The sequence below is a fragment of the Phyllobates terribilis genome, unplaced genomic scaffold, assembly GCF_046119375.1.
Source record: "Phyllobates terribilis strain yellow unplaced genomic scaffold, ASM4611937v1 Scaffold_8__6_contigs__length_399053987, whole genome shotgun sequence".
Lineage (NCBI taxonomy): Eukaryota > Metazoa > Chordata > Amphibia > Anura > Dendrobatidae > Phyllobates > Phyllobates terribilis.
In genome coordinates, this window is record NW_027362768.1 from 221798678 (window position 1) to 221816927 (window position 18250).

The following is an 18250-nucleotide window of genomic DNA, read 5'->3' on the forward strand; positions in this document are numbered from 1 at the left end:
ATAAATTTAAGTAAATCTCCCATGGGTTTCCCAATATCTTAATGGGAGAATTGTTTTAGTCTATACAAGTGAATGTAGCTACTTGCTCTGGTGTAGGAGCCTTAACTTGCTCTAACTTGTGATTTTTTTTTTTTTTTGAGTCGCTTCCTCATGGGTTAAGATCTTAAATCTTTGCTTAGCTTTGTACATGAATAGGAATATTCAGATAAATTGATGGCTGGCCATGTTGCAAACAAAATGTGTGTTTTCATCTGAGATAGGTGACTCTAGTGAATTTTGGACCGTGATGCGCAGAATGAAGATGACTTCATTGACATGTTTTTAATCTATGATGTGCAGAATGTTCCCACTAGATGTGTTTATGACCTTAAACACTGCCTTTCATGTGTGTGATTTGTAATGATGTGTCTGGATTTCTCATCTCTGCTGTGCTCTTCCCCATTGTGGTTGTCACCAATAAGCCGTCCTGCCATTCACCACCTCTTTTATGTTTGTGTTTTACTTTGCTTATGGTAGTTCAGCTAAAAATATCTTGGCGTCCAAGAAATCATAACTTAGAAAGTGTGTTTAGGAACTTTTATTTTCTGGAGTCTCCTGAAGTCATAAGTGTTATAACTAGTGTTGAGCAGTATGTTCCGTTAACCCTTTCGCCGAGTATGCTCGGGCCGAGCTCCGAGTATTTATAGCTGCTCGGTGATATGGTTGAATCGCTCCTGTGTGCATGATTTGCGACTGTTTGACAGTTTTATTACATGTGAGGAATGTCTATTTCTTACACATTCCTGTAATAAAGCTGTCAAACAGTTGCAAATCATGCACACAGGAGCGATTCAACCATATCACCGAGCAGCTGTAAATACTCGGAGCTCGGCCCGAGCATACTCAGACAGAACATACTCGCTCAACCCTAGTTATAACCTATGCTCTGCATAGAGAAAAGATTTATTGTGCTTTAGTGCAGATCTGTCACCAGATTTCACAATACATTCTGCATACATTACTAAACACATCTAAGATAAGATGCTAATTTTTTCTTTGAAAATTTTTGTCCGAATGGCTGCATAATCCTTTCTGAAAGCTTAACTCTTCTCTTTCCCTCTGGCCTACTCCTCAGTGTCCCTCCTCCCTGCAGATGCTGAGCTCTCACACTTGGACTCTTGAGCTATTTATGTCAATAGCTGTATTCCTAAAATGCCCATCTTTTATATCAAACTTACTGAACCATTCTGACATAGCTTTTCAAAGTAAATACACCAGGCTCCCCAGGTGTGACAGATCTGTTTCATGTATGCAGTTTGTATTGTAGAATTTGACAGATCTGTTTTTAACCAGGGGTTTTCATATATAATAAGTTTGGCATCTTTGGTAGTGTTATCCAATCGTTACATTATTTAATATACAACACTATAACTTTCTTCAAACAGCTAAACGTGATGCGACGGCAACAAAGAATGATTAAAAACCGTGAGTCGGCATTTCAGTCTAGAAGGAAGAAAAAGGAATATATGCAAGGTTTGGAAATGCGACTGAGAGCAGCCTTGTCCGAAAATGAAAGGCTCCAAAAGGAAAATGGGTCCTTACAGAAACTACTGGAAGAAGTTGTATCTGAGGTACGAAGGAATGACTGCATCTCTTCATCTTTCTGTGTGTTTTATGGCTTTCAGCTAGTTAGTCGTATTGTACTTCCTAAAAGAAAAATCTACAGATGTCTTTAGTTTTCTTCTAATTCTGTCCTATTTAGATTAAGCAATCTAATGCAGGGCTGACATCCTACTAGTGGGACGTTCGTTTTCAGTCTTCCACACTTCCAAACTACTCTCCTGGATTTTGGTGACCTGAAACCCGAGAAGGAACTCACTTTCCAATGAATACTTAAAAAATGTAATACAATTCACATTTTAAAAAGGTCATTTAGTATAAAGTGACCTCTTTATTTTTCTGGGCTAAGATCTGAGAAAATCACAATAATTTGAGTTTAAAATGTAAATGCTTTGTATAGAAGAGGGGATACTTCTACCATTAGCACATTTCTGGGTCACTAAATGTGTACCTTTGCCGTTCCTTCCTTGTGTGAATTCAACTACTTAGGTTTCGTCTGTGCAATACTGTCCGAGTGCAGACCACATGTACTGACTGGCCGCGCTTTTTCTGACTGAACTCTACAGCCTCTTACGAATATTACTCTCTTACTCAGACTGTGTCCCATGGGCGTATGTTTGGAGCTATAGTTGAGAGTTCTGCCTTTTTGGCCCGCTGTCAGCCTTCAAGGACTGTGAGAAAGGATAGCTAATTTTGGTTTAGAAAATTTAAGTTGATTCTTTTTTAGTCCCAGATAAGTGTGAGGTCTCCTTCACACAATTTTCACTTGGATTTCTTTCCTGCATATGATGAAAATTGCTATACCTAGACTGTTACATTAAAAAAAATTCTAAAAATGCCAAAATAAATCACATAACCCAGACACAAAAATGTGATTCATTATTACCTATTTACTGTCAGCTATCGTTTGGCTAGAGTGTTGTTTTTTGGATTTTTTTTTTTGTTCTAGAAAAAAGCATGGAAAAATTGCCGTGTTGTCACCCTGAAGCTAAATTTAAATGTGCGTATAAGAAATCACCTAATTTTCTGCCAAAAAACTGTTTTTTTTCCTTCATCTATGATGACATCTGTTTCTATACATCAGCCATAATTAAAATCTACAGCAAATCCCTGAAGAATTGCAATGCATACATAAAAATCATGCTACAAGGATGATCAGTATGGGATCCAATGAGCCTTTTTTCCTTTGCACATCCATAGACTTGAATAATCGACGCTCATCCAGGATACTGAAGAAACGAATGCATACTGCAAGGGTGTTTTTTGTTTATTTTTAACACCGGCACTTGGTCCGTTGTAAAAAAGAAAACCCTTATCTGAAAACCCAGTTGCACAACATTGGCCATAGTGCTGCCTGTTTTTTTTTTCACGGACAGCACTTGTACCGAAAGTATTGTTCTGTGACACAGCCTAACAATGAATTTATGGATGATACATTATGGCCTTTTTACAATCCAACTTTTTTATGGTCTTTTTATAATTTGCAGTTTCAGCACTAAAAAAGTTTTTAATCACCTAGCTCAGAAATGTGGAAGTGGAGACGAGGAGTCGATGCAGACCCTTCTATCTAGTTTGTGAAATTATGCATGCTAGTTTTAATGAAAAATATAGACACTGCTGTGGCTGTAGCTATTTGTAGTGTATTACAAAGGTTATAGTATTACATTAGCCCAGGCTGCTGCCAGTGATCACCAGCAATCTGTTTTACATAATAGAGATAATAACATAATAAAGTAATTTCTGGTGTCTTTGGGGACCTTTCAGACCATTCATTTTTTAGGTATAAAACATAAAAAGCAACAAAATCTAATGTTATAGCTGTGAATATTTTCTCAGAAAAGTTTGTCTCCCTGCAGAATCAGAAGCTTAAAGTAACTGCTCCAAAGAGAAGAGCCGTCTGTCTTATGATGTTGGCCGCGTTCTTAATGATTAACTTAAACCCTCTAAGGTAAGTAATGTAGGGTGGAGAAGTCTTAGCCTTACCTGGCTATGTGCCCACGATGCAGAAATGCTATGGATTTTTCCTGAGCGTTTCTGCATCTCCCTGGCAGAAAAAACGCATACGGATTTTACATGCGTTTTTTTTCAGCTAGGGACAAGCGTTTGTCACTCGTTTTGCACACGCGATTTCGCATGTGGTTTGTCAAGCTCTTTCCAAGCGATTTTTAGCATCACTTGGAAAGTGCTTGACAACTTGGTCACACTATATAAATCCATGCAACTGGCATGGATTTTATATAGTGTGACCAAGTTGGTTAAAGAAAAGATAAAAATTGGTAAAAAGTAAAAAAAAAATTACACTCACCTTCCAATGGCCCCCAGTCTCCTTATCCTATGCGTCTGGTGTCTTGCGGTGGTGTAAAAGGACCTTCCATGACGTCATTTAGTCATGTGACGGGTCACCCAACCGCCGAGGTCAGCGGTCGCGTTGTTAGGGTGAACACTTTGGTATGTTCACTAGTTGCCTGCTCCTGGCCTAATGGATATGATCAAGTGCATGCAAGAAAGAATAACATCAGACACACACACAGTCGGATGTAAGCTCTCCTTGATCAGCTATGGTACAGCTCCAAGTGTCTTTATTCAACCCGAACATAGACTTATATAAACACTGTATGTGGGCTCGGTTAGCCTAGAATGTGAGTAACCAGCTGTATTGATTGGTTAGTCCAGGGGGCGTGGTCCATGAGGTCATCAGGGGGGTGTGATCCATGAGGTCATCAGGGGGCGTGATCCATGAGGTCATCAGGGGGCGTGATCCATGAGGTCATCAGGGGGGGGCGTAGTCCATGAGGTCATCAGGGGGGGCGTAGTCCATGAGGTCATCAGGGGGGTGTAGTCCATGAGGTCATCAGGGGGGCGTAGTCCATGTGGTCATCAGGGGTGCGTAGTCCATGAGGTCATCAAGGGGGCGTAGTCCATGCGATGTGTCACTCTGTGGTTGGTTAATCCTTCTATAGAATGCAGCTTCCTCCCAGAACAGAGCATGGTGTGATGAAACAGGAAATGGCAGCAATCTTTTGATCTAAACAGCCTTATGTAAGGTGAAATAATACACTTTGTGGTTCTTTCTCTCAATCTCCTATGTCTGGAGGGTAATTAAGTATTTGAGCCTATAGCTCTCCTCAACAGCGTGACCCGTCACATGACTAAATGACATCATGGAAGGTCCTTTTAGACCATCGCGAGCCGTCGGGGAGCCAGGACGCATCACTTAGGAGAACGGGGGCCATCGGAAGGTAAGTATAATGTATTTTTTTTATTTTAAATTCTTTTTTTTTTTTTTTTTTTTTTTTTAGAGGTTCTATGGTACCCGGGTCTGGCGGAGAGTCTCCTCTTCTCCAGACCCAGGTACCATCCTCACATTGAATCGCTTAAAATCCACATGTGCACATGTATTCATGCGGATATTAAGCGATTCAATGCAAGTAAGTGGAGGTGAAAACGCAGCGATTACGCAAAATAATTGGTATTGCTGCGGATTTTTCTGCAATGATAATCCGCAGCGGAAATTTCCGCAGCATGTGCACATGCAGATTATCATTGGGCAACACTGCAGACCTTCTACCAAGCATTTTTTAAGCGTTTCTGCGGCAGAATTGCCGCTGCCGAAAAGCTTAAAAAATGCATAGTGGGCACACAGCCTAAAAGTGAGTCGTAGCATGGCCATAGCTGAGCTTTCAGTGTATTGCACTTTGTGCATGTGCTGATAGTTGCAACAGAAGAATCTGTCCCAGGATCTCGGCTATGTCCTTCTCCTGCTTTGTTGATGGTGAAACAAATGGCTGCAGCAGGAGCCTCTCCCCTTGACTCTGCTCATAATAAACCGACTGTTATGTACAACCTATTCAATTGTTCTGGTGCCTTCAAAAAATTGATTATCATGAGGTTGACTTCTGTGATCTCTGCAGAATTTCTACAAGAATATTTGTTTGTGTTTCCCTTTTTTATTTTAAAGCAATATTTAATATTTCACTTTTTTCTTAGTATATTGGAGTCTAATCCAGGTCCCTTTGATGTGGAGGTGAGCCCTGTTCGCCCAAGTAGTAGAAACTTGCTTGAATTTTCACCTGGTAAAATAAATACAAAGGACAGAGAAATTTCTCCACGTGACATAAGGTAATTTAATTTAGTGATTTTGTTGTAGATTTTTTTTCAAACCTTAAGCGAGGATGTATGTATTAAAAAATGGGGTTCTATTTCAATGGAGTTTTTACATAAATGTATTTTCTGTAAAATATTATTGATGTTTTTTTTTTTTTCCTTCCATGTTATGTTTTCTGGATTTTATCTTGAATAGTACCAATTTCACTGTGGCCACTAAGCCTCTTATAAGGCTGATCCTTCTTGTTCTGGAGACATCACTTTTCAGAAGTCATCATCTTATCGTCACAGGCCGGATTGCAATGAAATGTAACAGCTATGATTAAACAACATAGAAACATGACAATAGCTAATGGTCACAGCCCAACTCCTGTCTTTCCCTGCACAATGACCCTTAAACAGGTCATAAAACATTCACTTTTGCAGAAAAAAAGAGTAACTTTTTAGTTTCTCTTTAGAAAAAAAAGCAGAATGAGGTGAAGAACCACAATATGGCATTTCAAAAAGTGGTAAATTTAAATAAAAAACCTCATGATTTATTCATTAGCATATAGGAACCTTGGGTGAAACTGATAAATAATTTTATTATTTTACTTGTCTCTTCTCATTTTAGTTTCGGGTCTAGAGGGGGGGGTGCTATGTCAATAGGCTTATTGGATTGTGATGTTTGCAATATTGCGATGATGAATCTACTTTTCTATATTTTCTATCAATGGCTGATCATATAGGGATTCTTTGCATTGATTCATTGATGTATTAACATTTTCACCAGTGCCCGTTAGTCAGCTTTGTTTTTAGGGATTGTTCAGACTTGTCTAGGGAAAGCCATCTAGGAGTATGGATGCCCCATCAAATTTTAGGGTGTCAACACCTGCGGGGAGAAATGGACAGCTAAATCACTGGTTCAGTGAGGGACCGTATATTTACTTGCTGGCAATTTTCTTTCCCACCTAAGTAGAGTGTATTCCTTTGTGAATACTACCACATATTTCTCCACATTTTATAGCATCTCCACTAGTGATGGGCGAAACCAAATACTAAAGTTCGGGGTCCATACCGAACACCTACTGTTACTGTTCGTGATCGGGTTCTGGTGTTTCCTGCGCTGTCATTTGCATGACAGCGCAGGAAGCACAGGCTCTGATAGGCGTTAATAGCGTTACCGCGGTCAGAGCGTTTTGTGATCATGTTGACAGGTGTCAGAATGATCCCACAACTGTGACCCATGGTAAATAGCTTACTGTGAGTCATAGGCGCGGGCTCATGGTACTACTACCACAATCAGCCGGCGCCTACTGCCATAGGAAATGGCGAGCACAGGCGCTGCTGGATGGGAACAGTAGTCTCTCATCCGCCGGCGCCTGTGCAGAAAGTAAAAAAAATAATGTTAAAATTATTAAAAATATATTTAAATACAAATAAAACACATTATACTCACCTATACCTTGTCCCCAATGTTCTCCGCCCCTGCAAAAAATAAAAAAACACCATATACTCACTTTACACTTAATCCACGAAGCCCATGATCACCTGTAATAAGGGTAAAATAACATGAATAGAACGGCCACATTGTGAAATGTGACCACTCTATTCAGCAGCTGGCAATACATGGACTCTCAGTGCCGGCAAATGACTTCAGCTCATGCGCGGTGAGAACTTTCCCATGCTCACGTTGACGTCAGTCAGTTGAACTGAGTTTATGGAACATGAACTCAGCTCAGCTTATTGACGGCACTGCGAGTGATTGAGGAGTAGAAGTATGCTTGCGCTCCTCAGTTTCTCTGCAGGATGGCAGGCTGGATGGTCTCGTTCAGCTACAATCCAGCCTGCCATCTAGATGTAGCAGAGCTGGACACGTCATGGGACACATGAAGTCTGTTTTTCATGTTGGAAAGGTAAGGATAAGGTTGGTTTATTTTATTTTTATTGCAGGTGACAATGGCTTTGACTGGAATGGGCGTGATGGTAAGTAAAGTTTAATTAAGAATATTAAAATGTATTAAAATTTGTCTGTGTTTATTTCAAATAAAATATTTTATCCAAGGTGTGGGTGTCTTTATTTTACATTTCACTTCAACTATGGGGTTAGTAATGGGGGCATCTTATAGACTCCTCTCCATTACTAACCTGGGCTTGATGTCAGCTGGCATTATAAGCGGACATCAACCCCAGCCCTATTACCCCACTGCCACCGCTACAGGGCAGTGGGCAGAGCGAGGCTAAGTGCCAGAATTGGCGCATCCTATGGATGCGCCATTTCTGGGGCAGCTGAGGGTTGCTGTTTATAGCCTCGGAGGGGGCCAGTATTCCTAGCCCCTATCTAGGCTATTTTATCAGCCCCCAGCTGTCTGCCTAACCTTTGCTGGCTGTTAAAATAAGGGGACCCCACGCCATTTTTTTCCCCAGAAATGTAATCATTTATTAATAAATTACATGAACAGTAAGGTACACACTCAAAGCACGGATTATATAGCTCAAATATTTATATCTATCTGTATATCTATCGTCTATCTATTATCTACTGTATATATCGAGATATCCATATAAAGGTGCATCTCACTAAATTATAATATCATCAAAAAGTTAATTTATTTCAGTTCTTCAATACAAAAAGTGAAACTCATATATTTTATAGAGTCATTACAAACAGAGTGATCTATTCCAAGTGTTTATTTCTGTTAAAGGGAAACTGTCACCCCTTTGGAGTTATCAGACCTCTAATATGGGCATACACGTTATAGAAATATAAATCTATACTTAAATGTATGGCCCATATTACAGGTCTGATTGCAGAGATCTTTTTATTCAATCCCTTTTTCTAGGCTTGGCGTCCGGGGACGCCAAGAAATGCCCACCTCTATGCTTAATTTAAATATTCCCCCTGCCAGCCCCTGCACGTCGCAGGGCCCTGTGATGTGCAGTCTAGAGCTGAACATCCCGCTCATGTTCAATGCCCCTAAAGCTGAATGCGCTTTTTTTTTTTTTTTCTCCCTGAGCTATTGTACTTGTCTGCGCCAGTGCGCAGGCGCCGAAAGTCACTGTGACTTCTGCTCCAGTGACCTCCGACGTGCGCAACAATGAGGTTTGGTTGGTCCCCACTTCCCCCTGGATAGCAGGATGCCGGGAAGAAGTGGGGAGTCATTATCTCAGTAAATTAGAATACTTTATAACAGCTTGAAAAATTATTTTAAAATCCGAAATGTTGGCCTACTGAAATGTATATTCAGTAAATGCACTCAATACTTCGTCGGGGTTCCTTTTACATCAGTTAACTGCATCATTGCAGAGTGGCATGGAGGCGATCAGCTTGTGGTACTTCTGAGGTGTTATGGAAGCCCAGTTTGCTTTGATAGCAGCATTCAGATCGTCTGAATTGTTGAGTCTGGTTTCTCTCATCTTCCTCTTGACAATACCCCATAGATTCTCTATTGGGTTAAGGTCCGGCGAGTTTGCTGGCCAATCAAGCACAGTGATACTGTTGTATATAAACCAGGTACTGGTACTCATTTGGCAGTGTGGACAGGTGCCAAGTCCTGCTGGAGAATGAAATTTCCACCTCCAAAAAGCTTGTCGGCAGAGGGAAGCATGAAGTGCTCTAAAATTTCCTGGTAGATGGCTGCACTGACTTTGGTCTTGATAAAACACAGTGGACCTACACCAGCAGATGACATGGCTCTCCAAACCATCACTGATTGTGGAAACTTCACACTAGTCCTCAAGCAGCTTGGATTGTGTGCCTCTCCACTCTTCCTCCAGACTCTGGGATATTGATTTCCAAATGAGCAAAATTTACTTTGCATTACTTAGTGTGTCAATGACTGCCTTCTGGACATCTGTCAAGTCACCAGTCTTCCCCATGATTGTGGAGCCTACTAAAACAGACTAAGGGACCTTTTTAAACACTTAGGAAGCCTTTGCAGGTGTTTTTTGTTAATTATTCTAATTTACTGAGATAATGAGTTTTGTGTTTTCATTAGCTGTAATCCATAATCCTCAACATTAACAGAAATAAACAATTGAAATAGATCACTCTGTTTGTAATGACTCTCTATAATACGAGTTTCACTTTTTGTATTGAAGAACTGAAATAAATTAACTTTTTGATATTTTGTGAGATGCACCTGTAGATAATAGATATATAGATAGATATAAATATGTGAGATAAATCCGTGTTTGCTTGTGTACCTTACTGTTCATGTAATTTATTAATAAATTATTACGTTTCTGGGAAAAAAAATGGCGTGGGGTTCCCCGTAATTTTATTAACCAGCAGAGGGAAAGCGGACAGCTGGGGCTGATGGTTTTAGTCTGGGAAGGGGTTAATACCCACAGAGATTCCCAGGCTACTAATATCAGCCCCCAGCTGAATACTTAGCCTTTACTGGCTTTTAAAATCGGGAACCCCCCCAAAAAAATAGACGTGGGGTCCCCCTATTTTAACAGCTAACAAAGGCTGTGCAGACAGCTGGGGGCTGATATTAATAGCCTAGGAAGGGGCCATGAATATTGGCCCCCTCCGAGGCTAGAAACGGCAGCCCTCAGCTGCCCCAGAAATGGCACATCCATAAGGTGCGCCAATTCTGGCACTTAGCCTCGCTCTGCCCACTGCCCTGTAGCGGTGGCAGTGGGGTTATAGGGTTGGGGTTGATGTCAGCTTATAATGTTGGTTTTGTTTGGGTTGATGGGTAATGCCCATGTGGAGCTGAATATCTCTAAGATTTTTAGTTGGTCTTGGAGACCTTTCTCGGTTGGTGACAGCAGCAGTAGGTTATCTGCATACAGCAGGAATTTCACCTCGGCGTCATGGAGTGTGAGACCTGGTGCCACGGAGGATTCCAGAGCATTGGCCAGCACGCTGATGTAGATATTGAATTTAACTGTGTATCTATTATCTATCTATCTATCTATCTATCTATCCATATATATATTTATTTATGTATTATCTATCTACCAATCTATTATCCATTTATATATTATCTGTCTATTTAGCGATCTATTATCTATCTATTATCTATTTATTTATTAATATAGCTATCCATATAGCTATCCACATGGATAGAAGCATAGATGCATAGATTCATAGATGCATAGATGGATAGAAGCATAGATAATAGTTAGATATATGGATAGCTAGATATATTGATAATAGATCGATAGATCATGATGTAGTTATCCATATATCTATGTAGATGTATTGTATGTTTTTATGCACTTTGCACTTTTTGCACTTTATAATGTAATTGTCCTTTAAATGGATGACCTGATATATACCTCACCTGTATACTCTGCACTTTGCTTGAAAAAGGCTGTATTCAGCCGAAACGTTGCCACAGCTCTTGCTGAGCTAATAAATCATCTATTTTTGGAGTGCTGTTTCTACTATTTTTTTCATATATGGATAGCTAGATATATTGATAATAGATAGATATACAGATAGATATCAATATGTGAGATATATAATCCGTTCTTTGTGTGTGTACCTTACTGTTCATTTAATTTATTAATAAATGATTACATTTCTGGAAAAAAAAAAGTGGCGTGGGGTCACCTCGTAATTTTAGTAACCAGCAGAGGGAAAGTGGACAGCTGGGGGGAATGTTTTTAGCCTGGGAAGGGGCTAATATGCATGGAGCTTCGCAGGCTACAAATATCAGCCCCCAGCTGTATACTTACAGTTAGGTCCATATATATTTAGACAGAGACAACATTTTTCTAATTTTGGTTCTAGACATTACCACAATGAATTTTAAACAAAACAATTCAGATGCAGTTGAAGTTCAGACTTTCAGCTTTCATTTGAGGGTATCCACATTAAAATTGGATGAAGGGTTTAGGAGTTTCAGCTCCTTAACATGTGCCACCCTGTTTTTAAAGGGACCAAAAGTAATTGGACAGATTAAATAATTGTAAATAAAATGTTCATTTCTAGTACTTGGTTGAAAACCCTTTGTTGGCAATGACTGCCTGAAGTCTTAAACTCATGGACATCACCAGACGCTGTGTTTCCTCCTTTTTGATGCTCTGCCAGACCTTCACTGCGGTGGTTTTCAGTTGCTGTTTGTTTGTGGGCCTTTCTGTCTGAAGTTTAGTCTTTAACAAGTGAAATGCATGCTCAGTTGGGTTGAGATCAGGTGACTGACTTGGCAATTCAAGAATATTCCACTTCTTTGCATTAATAAACTCCTGGGTTGCTTTGGCTTTATGTTTTGGGTCATTGTCCATCTGTAGTATGAAACGACGACCAATCAGTTTGGCTGCATTTGGCTGGATCTGATCACACAGTATGGCTCTGAATACATCAGAATTCATTCGGCTGCTTCTGTCCTGTGTCACATCATCAATAAACACTAGTGACCCAGTGCCACTAGCAGCCATGCATGCCCAAGCCATCACACTGCCTCCACCGTGTTTTACAGATGATGTCGTATGCTTTGGATCATGAGCTGTACCATGCCTTCGCCATACTTTTCTCTTTCCATCATTCTGTTAGAGGTTGATCTTGGTTTCATCTGTCCTAAGAATGTTCTTCCAGAACTGTGCTGGCTTTTTTAGATGTTTTTTAGCAAAGTCCAGTCTAGCCTTTTTATTCTTGATGCTTATGAGTGGCTTGCACCGTGCAGTGAACCCTCTGTATTTACTTTCATGCAGTCTTCTCTTTATGGTAGATTTGGATATTGATACACCTACCTCCTGGAGAGTGTTGTTCACTTGGTTGGCTGTTGTGAAGGGGATTCTCTTCACCATGGAGATTATTCTGCGATCATCCACCACTGTTGTCTTCCGTGGGCGCCCAGGTCTTTTGCATTGATGAGTTCACCAGTGCTTTCTTTCTTTCTCAGGATGTACCAAACTTTAGATTTTGCCACTCCTAATATTGTAGTAATTTCTCGGATGGGTTTTTTCTGTTTTTGCAGCTTAAGGATGGCTTGTTTCACCTGCATGGAGATCTCCTTTGACCGCATGTTTACTTCACAGCACAACCTTCCAAATGCAAGCACCACACCTCAGATCGACTCCAGGCCTTTTATCTGCTTAATTGTGAATGACATTACGAAGGGATTGCCCACACCTGTCCATGAAATAGCCTTGGAGTCAAATGTCCAATTACTTTTGGTCCCTTTAAAAACAAGGTGGCACATGTTAAGGAGCTGAAACTCCTAAACCCTTCATCCAATTTTAATGTGGATACCCTAAAATGAAAGCTGAAAGTCTGAACTTCAACTGCATCTGAATTGTTTTGTTTAAAATTCATTGTGGTAATGTCTAGAACCAAAACTAGAAAAATGTTGTCTCTGTCCAAATATATATGGACCTAACTGTAGCCTTTACTGGCTATTAAAATGGGGGACCCCCCCAAAAAATTTAGGGGTCCCCCTATTTTAACAGGCAGCAAAAGCTAGGCAGACAGATGGGGGCTGAGTTTAATAGCCTAGGTTGGGGCCATGAATTTTGGCACCCTCCGAGGCTACAAACAGCAGCCCTCAGCCGCCCCAGAAATGGCGCATCCATAAGATGCTCCAATTCTGGCACTTAACCTTGCTCAGCCCACTGTCCTGTAGTGGTGGCAGTGGGGTTATAGGGTTGGGGTTGATGTCAGCTTATAATGCCAGCTGACATTAAGAAGACGCCTCCATTACTAACCCCATAGTGGAAGTGAAATATAAAATAAAGACACCCACACTGTGAATAAAATATTTTATTTGAACTAAACACAGACCTCTTTTAATATTCTTAATTAAACTCTACTTGCCATCAAGCCCATTCCAGCTGAAGACATTGTCACCTGCAATAAAAATAAAATAATAAACCAACCTCATCCTTACCTTTCCAACTTGAAGAACAGACTCCATGTGTCCCACGACGTGTCCAGCTCTGCTACATGTAGATGGCAGGCTTAATTGTAGCTGGACGTGACCATCCAGCCTGCCATCCTGCAGAGACACGGAGGAGCGCAAGCTTACTTGCACTCCTCAATGACACGCAGTGCCATCAATAAGATGAGCTGAGTTCTTGTTACATCAACTCAGTTCAACTCATTGACGTCAACGTGAGCATTGGAAAGTTCTTACTGCGCATGCGCTGAAGTCATTTGCTGGCACTGAGCGTCAGTTTATTGCCGGCTGCTGAATAGAGAGGTCACATTTCACAATGTGGCCGTTCTATTCATGGGATCCTTGATATTTGGACTACGGCGGACAGGTAAGGATGAGGTTGCTTTATTATTTTACCCTTATTACAGGTGATCATGGGCTTCGGGGATTAAGTGTAAGGTGAGTATATGGTGTTTTTTTTTATTTTTTTACAGGGGCGGAGAACATCGGGGACAAGTGGTAGGTGAGTATAATCGGTTTTATTCTTATTTAAATATTTTTTTTTATTAATTTTAACTTTTTTTTTTTTTTTTAACTTTTAGCACAGGTGCCGGTGGATGAGAGACTACTGCTCCCATCCAGCGGCGCCTGCGCTCGCTATTTCATATGGCAGTAGGCTCCGGCTGATGGTGGTAGAAGTACTATGAAGCGCAGTAAGCTATTTACCACGGGTCACTGTCACAGCTATGGGCTCATGCTGACACCTGTCAGCATGAGCCCACAACGCTCTGACCAAGGTAACGCTATTATCACCGATCAGAGCCTGTGTTTCCTGCGCTGTCACACCGATGACAGGTCGGGAAACTAGGTATCTTCGGCTTCCCAATTAATATGAATGGGGTCCATGTTCGGGTTCGGGTACTGTTCTGGTACCCAAACTTTTAATAAACTGTTCGGTGTTCGGCTCAATTAGCCGAACCCAAACAGTCACGGGTTCGCCCATCACTAGTCTCCACCTATTGGTTATTACTCTGTGATTACACTGGGTTTGTAATTATACCTTGCCCATAGGTATAGATATACAATTCTAATGTACCTAGCTCATATAACCTATTTATATAACTCAGGCCTGGGCAAAGCGCAGCCCGTAGGCCGCATCCGACCCTTTGGCTGTTCTTTGCCTGCTTGAGGACTGGGACAGGCAAAAGGCTGATTACAGTATCACCCCACAATATGAGACCGCACCCTGTCCGGGATCTCAATGTCAGCGTTATCTGCATCCTCGTGACTTTGGGTACCGGTGAATACAATGATAGAACACGAAGCAACCGGCTCCCTATTCGATCACTTAGTTTATGCGATACTGTCTCTGCCCAGCAGGCACAATGACATCACAATATCGCACAAGTATGATGAACCTTCAGCCCCTCACTAGGCAGCCATAATGTGTGAGGGGCTATGGAGGTATTGTATTGTATGGAGGTTGCCATTAATCTAAGAAGGGTTGTGTGGGCCATAATACTCTTTTGAGGAGCTGTGTGGGATATCATACTAGTGCTTGGAGGTCCTAATACTGTTTGTGGGACTGTGGAGGCTTCATAATTTGTGTGTGTGGTGATGGGGGGCATAATACTATGTGAGGGCCTATGGGATCATCATACTTGTGTGAGGGGAGCATAACGCTGTTTGTGAGCTGTGGGATCATCATACTGTCTGTGTGAGGAACTGTAGGAGGCAATCATAAAGTGTGGGGGGAATTTTTAAAAGGTGGCATGGTTAAGCAAGAGAGTTTGCGGCACAACAGATTTATCAAAATATACGACAGAAAACTGGCACATATTGTAGCTGAAATCTACTCCGGCTCATGTCTGGAGAAGGTTTCACTTTCTGGCAAATTGTCAGCCCAAATGTGCTCCAAATTTTGTAATTCCTTGCCAGCACGTGTTGTACATGTACATATCATATGTAGCGTGTGGATATGTAGAGTATACTTGGGAGCTAAGCCATCACTAAATCCTACAGATGCCAACTGTGCTATACAGCTGACATATTCATAGAGTAGCAGTGACTGGCGCTGAGCTAGATCGCTAATGTTCATCTCTGATAGCAGCATTTACAATGTGTGTTCTTGAGGCTACATCATTCTGACCGCTTATTGGCCTCCCCTAAAACACCATTGTGGAGTGTCAGAGGGTCGCCATAGCAGCCAAAGGCCTTCTGAAGGTCCCCGTGCATGCCAAGTTTAAAAAAATAAATAAAAATGAAAATTCTAACAAGAATTTTGAAAAAAAAAAAAACTTATCTCCACATCTGTAAAAAACTGATCTCTCAAAATCTAAAATGAATTATATGGTGAACTTCATGAGAAAAAAAAAATCAAAACTCTGAAATTACTGTTTTTCAGCCGCTGCATCTCCACTCAAAAACGCAAGAAAAAGAAATCAAAACATCATATGTACCCTAAAATGATATCAATAAAAATGTCTGCTAAACAAGCCCTTACACAACTCCGTAGATTAATAAATAAAAATATTAAGGAGCTCTGAAAAGACAATGCAGCTTTAATTTGTTTGTTTTTGTGTATTTACATTTCGGAACTGTTTTTTTTTTTACCACTAAATTGAAATACATTATGCAAGTTCATTATCACCATAATCATACTTTCCTAAAGAACTGTGTTGTCAGGTCATTTTGATAGCACAATTAATGCTGTAAAAAAAAAAAATCTAAAAACCTATGGCAGAAGTGCATTTGTTTTCCGACCTTTCACTACAGTGTTTTTCCCCATTTTCCAATACTTATTTGACAAAATAATTGTTTTTGAGGGATGAAATGTTGTTTTGAAAGATAAGTCCTCATATGGCTGGAAAATAAAAAATGTATGGATCTTGGAAGAAGTGGAAGAAAAAAATGAAAGCACAAAAACGAGTTAAAAGCAGAGATAAACAAATAAGTTTGCAGGACCCTGGTTCAGCAGCTTTGTCCAGACAGGAGCGCTGCGAGACATTGTGCAGGAGCTACAAATCAATAGGAAAGAGGCGCTTCTCAGAGCTCCTTTCCGGTGGTCTCTGACCATTGACTTGGCTGCCTGTCCAGGCTCATTCCAATTTGTTCATCTCTAGTTAAGCGGCATGTGTGTCCTAAAACTATTGACACACCTTATTCCAGTTGGCTTTATGTTAAAGACTTGCATATAAAACTCCAGAATTGATAAACTCCCTCATTGTGTAAGTAAGATAGTTACCGATAGTATGCCTCATGAGCTAAAGGTGGACAATGTGGATTTTTTGTCTGCTCATTTTGCCAATAATTTTAATGTTTGCTCTTAGGTCTGAAAATCCTATGTCTATGGAAAAGGCATTAATGGTTGTGAAAGAGGATTCACTGATTTACAATATTCCTCCTCCTCCTTCTTGCCGACCACATGTCAATCGAACGGAAACCATCAGGTCAGCAGAATCTTCCTTCCAATTGTGCGGGAATTAAATCATGAAGCTTATAGAAGCATGTACACATTACTTATAGACTGACTTTACATACTGGATGTGGCCCTTGTAAAGCTTTGCCTGTAAGAGTAGAAGGTATATTATATAAAATGGAACACCTACAGCAGTGTTCAAAATAATAGCAGTCCAATATGACTCGCCAGATTAATCACTGTTGTTGGTATAAATTATATTACCACATGTCACACAATTTACCAGTTGGTGCAGTAGATTCTAAGAAAACCAACAGACTCTTCATTCATGATCTGCACATTTTTGAGTCTGTGTATTTGAATAATTAATTGAAAGGGGGTGTGTTAAAAATAATAGCAGTGTGGGGTTCAATTAGGAAGTTATAAGGGTTAAAAGTTGACCAGCAATTTCTCATTTTTCCAAGAAAATTTACAAAAAATATTTTTTAGGGACCACATCACAATTGAAGTGACTTTGAGGGACCGTTATGACAGAAAATACCCAAAAGTGACACCATTCTAAAAACTGCACCCCTCAAGGAGCTCAAAACCACTTTCAATAAGTTTATTAACCCTTCAGGTTCTTCACAGGAATTTTTGGACTATGGAAGACAAAAATGAACATTTAACTTTTTTCACAAAAATGTTACTTTAGACCCAAATTTTTTTATTTTCGCAGTGGTCACAGGAAAAAATGGACCCCAAAATTTGTTGTGCAATTTCTTCTGAGCATGCCGACATGTGGTGGACAACCACTGTTTGGGTGTACGGCGGGGTTCGGAAGGGAAGGAGCGCCATTTGACTTTTTGAATGTAAAATTTGCTTGAATAATTAGCGGACACCATGTCGCGTTTGGAGAGTCCCTGATGGGCCTAAATAGTGGAAACCCCCCACAACTGACCCCATTTTGGAAACTAGACCCCTCGAGGATTTTATCAAGGGGTATAGTGAACATCTTGAACCCAGAGGAACGACACAGAATTTGATAACATTAGGTCATCCTATTGAATAAGTTGTCATTAATCTTGAGCACAAGTGCTCACTACTTGAGTTTGCATCAGGTACTCGGGTGTGCACCATGTATCGCCGGTGCTCGAGTGACATGCTTGAGTCCCCTCCCCGCATGTTTCACGGTTATTAGACCCCCAAAAAAAACATGCAGGGATCGCTTGTGCTCGGCAGGCGAGGTTTTTTTGGTGTATAACAGGAGCAAAACATATTGGGCAGAGACTCAAGCATGTCACTTGAGCACCCGGAATACTCAGTGCATACCCGAGCA

At 40.6% G+C, this 18250-nt stretch overlaps 1 protein-coding gene across 3 annotated transcripts in view; it reads left to right on the top strand.

The window, feature by feature from the left end:
- Positions 1 to 18250, top strand: part of ATF6 (activating transcription factor 6) — a 168012-nt gene that overhangs the window by 96463 nt on the left and 53299 nt on the right. For all 3 annotated transcript variants that reach the window (XM_073644073.1, XM_073644072.1, XM_073644074.1), the window contains 4 exons: positions 1425 to 1610; positions 3456 to 3547; positions 5587 to 5718; positions 16844 to 16963. In XM_073644073.1, the coding sequence (XP_073500174.1) occupies positions 1425 to 1610; positions 3456 to 3547; positions 5587 to 5718; positions 16844 to 16963 (530 nt within the window). The remainder of the gene's footprint in view (positions 1 to 1424; positions 1611 to 3455; positions 3548 to 5586; positions 5719 to 16843; positions 16964 to 18250) is intronic.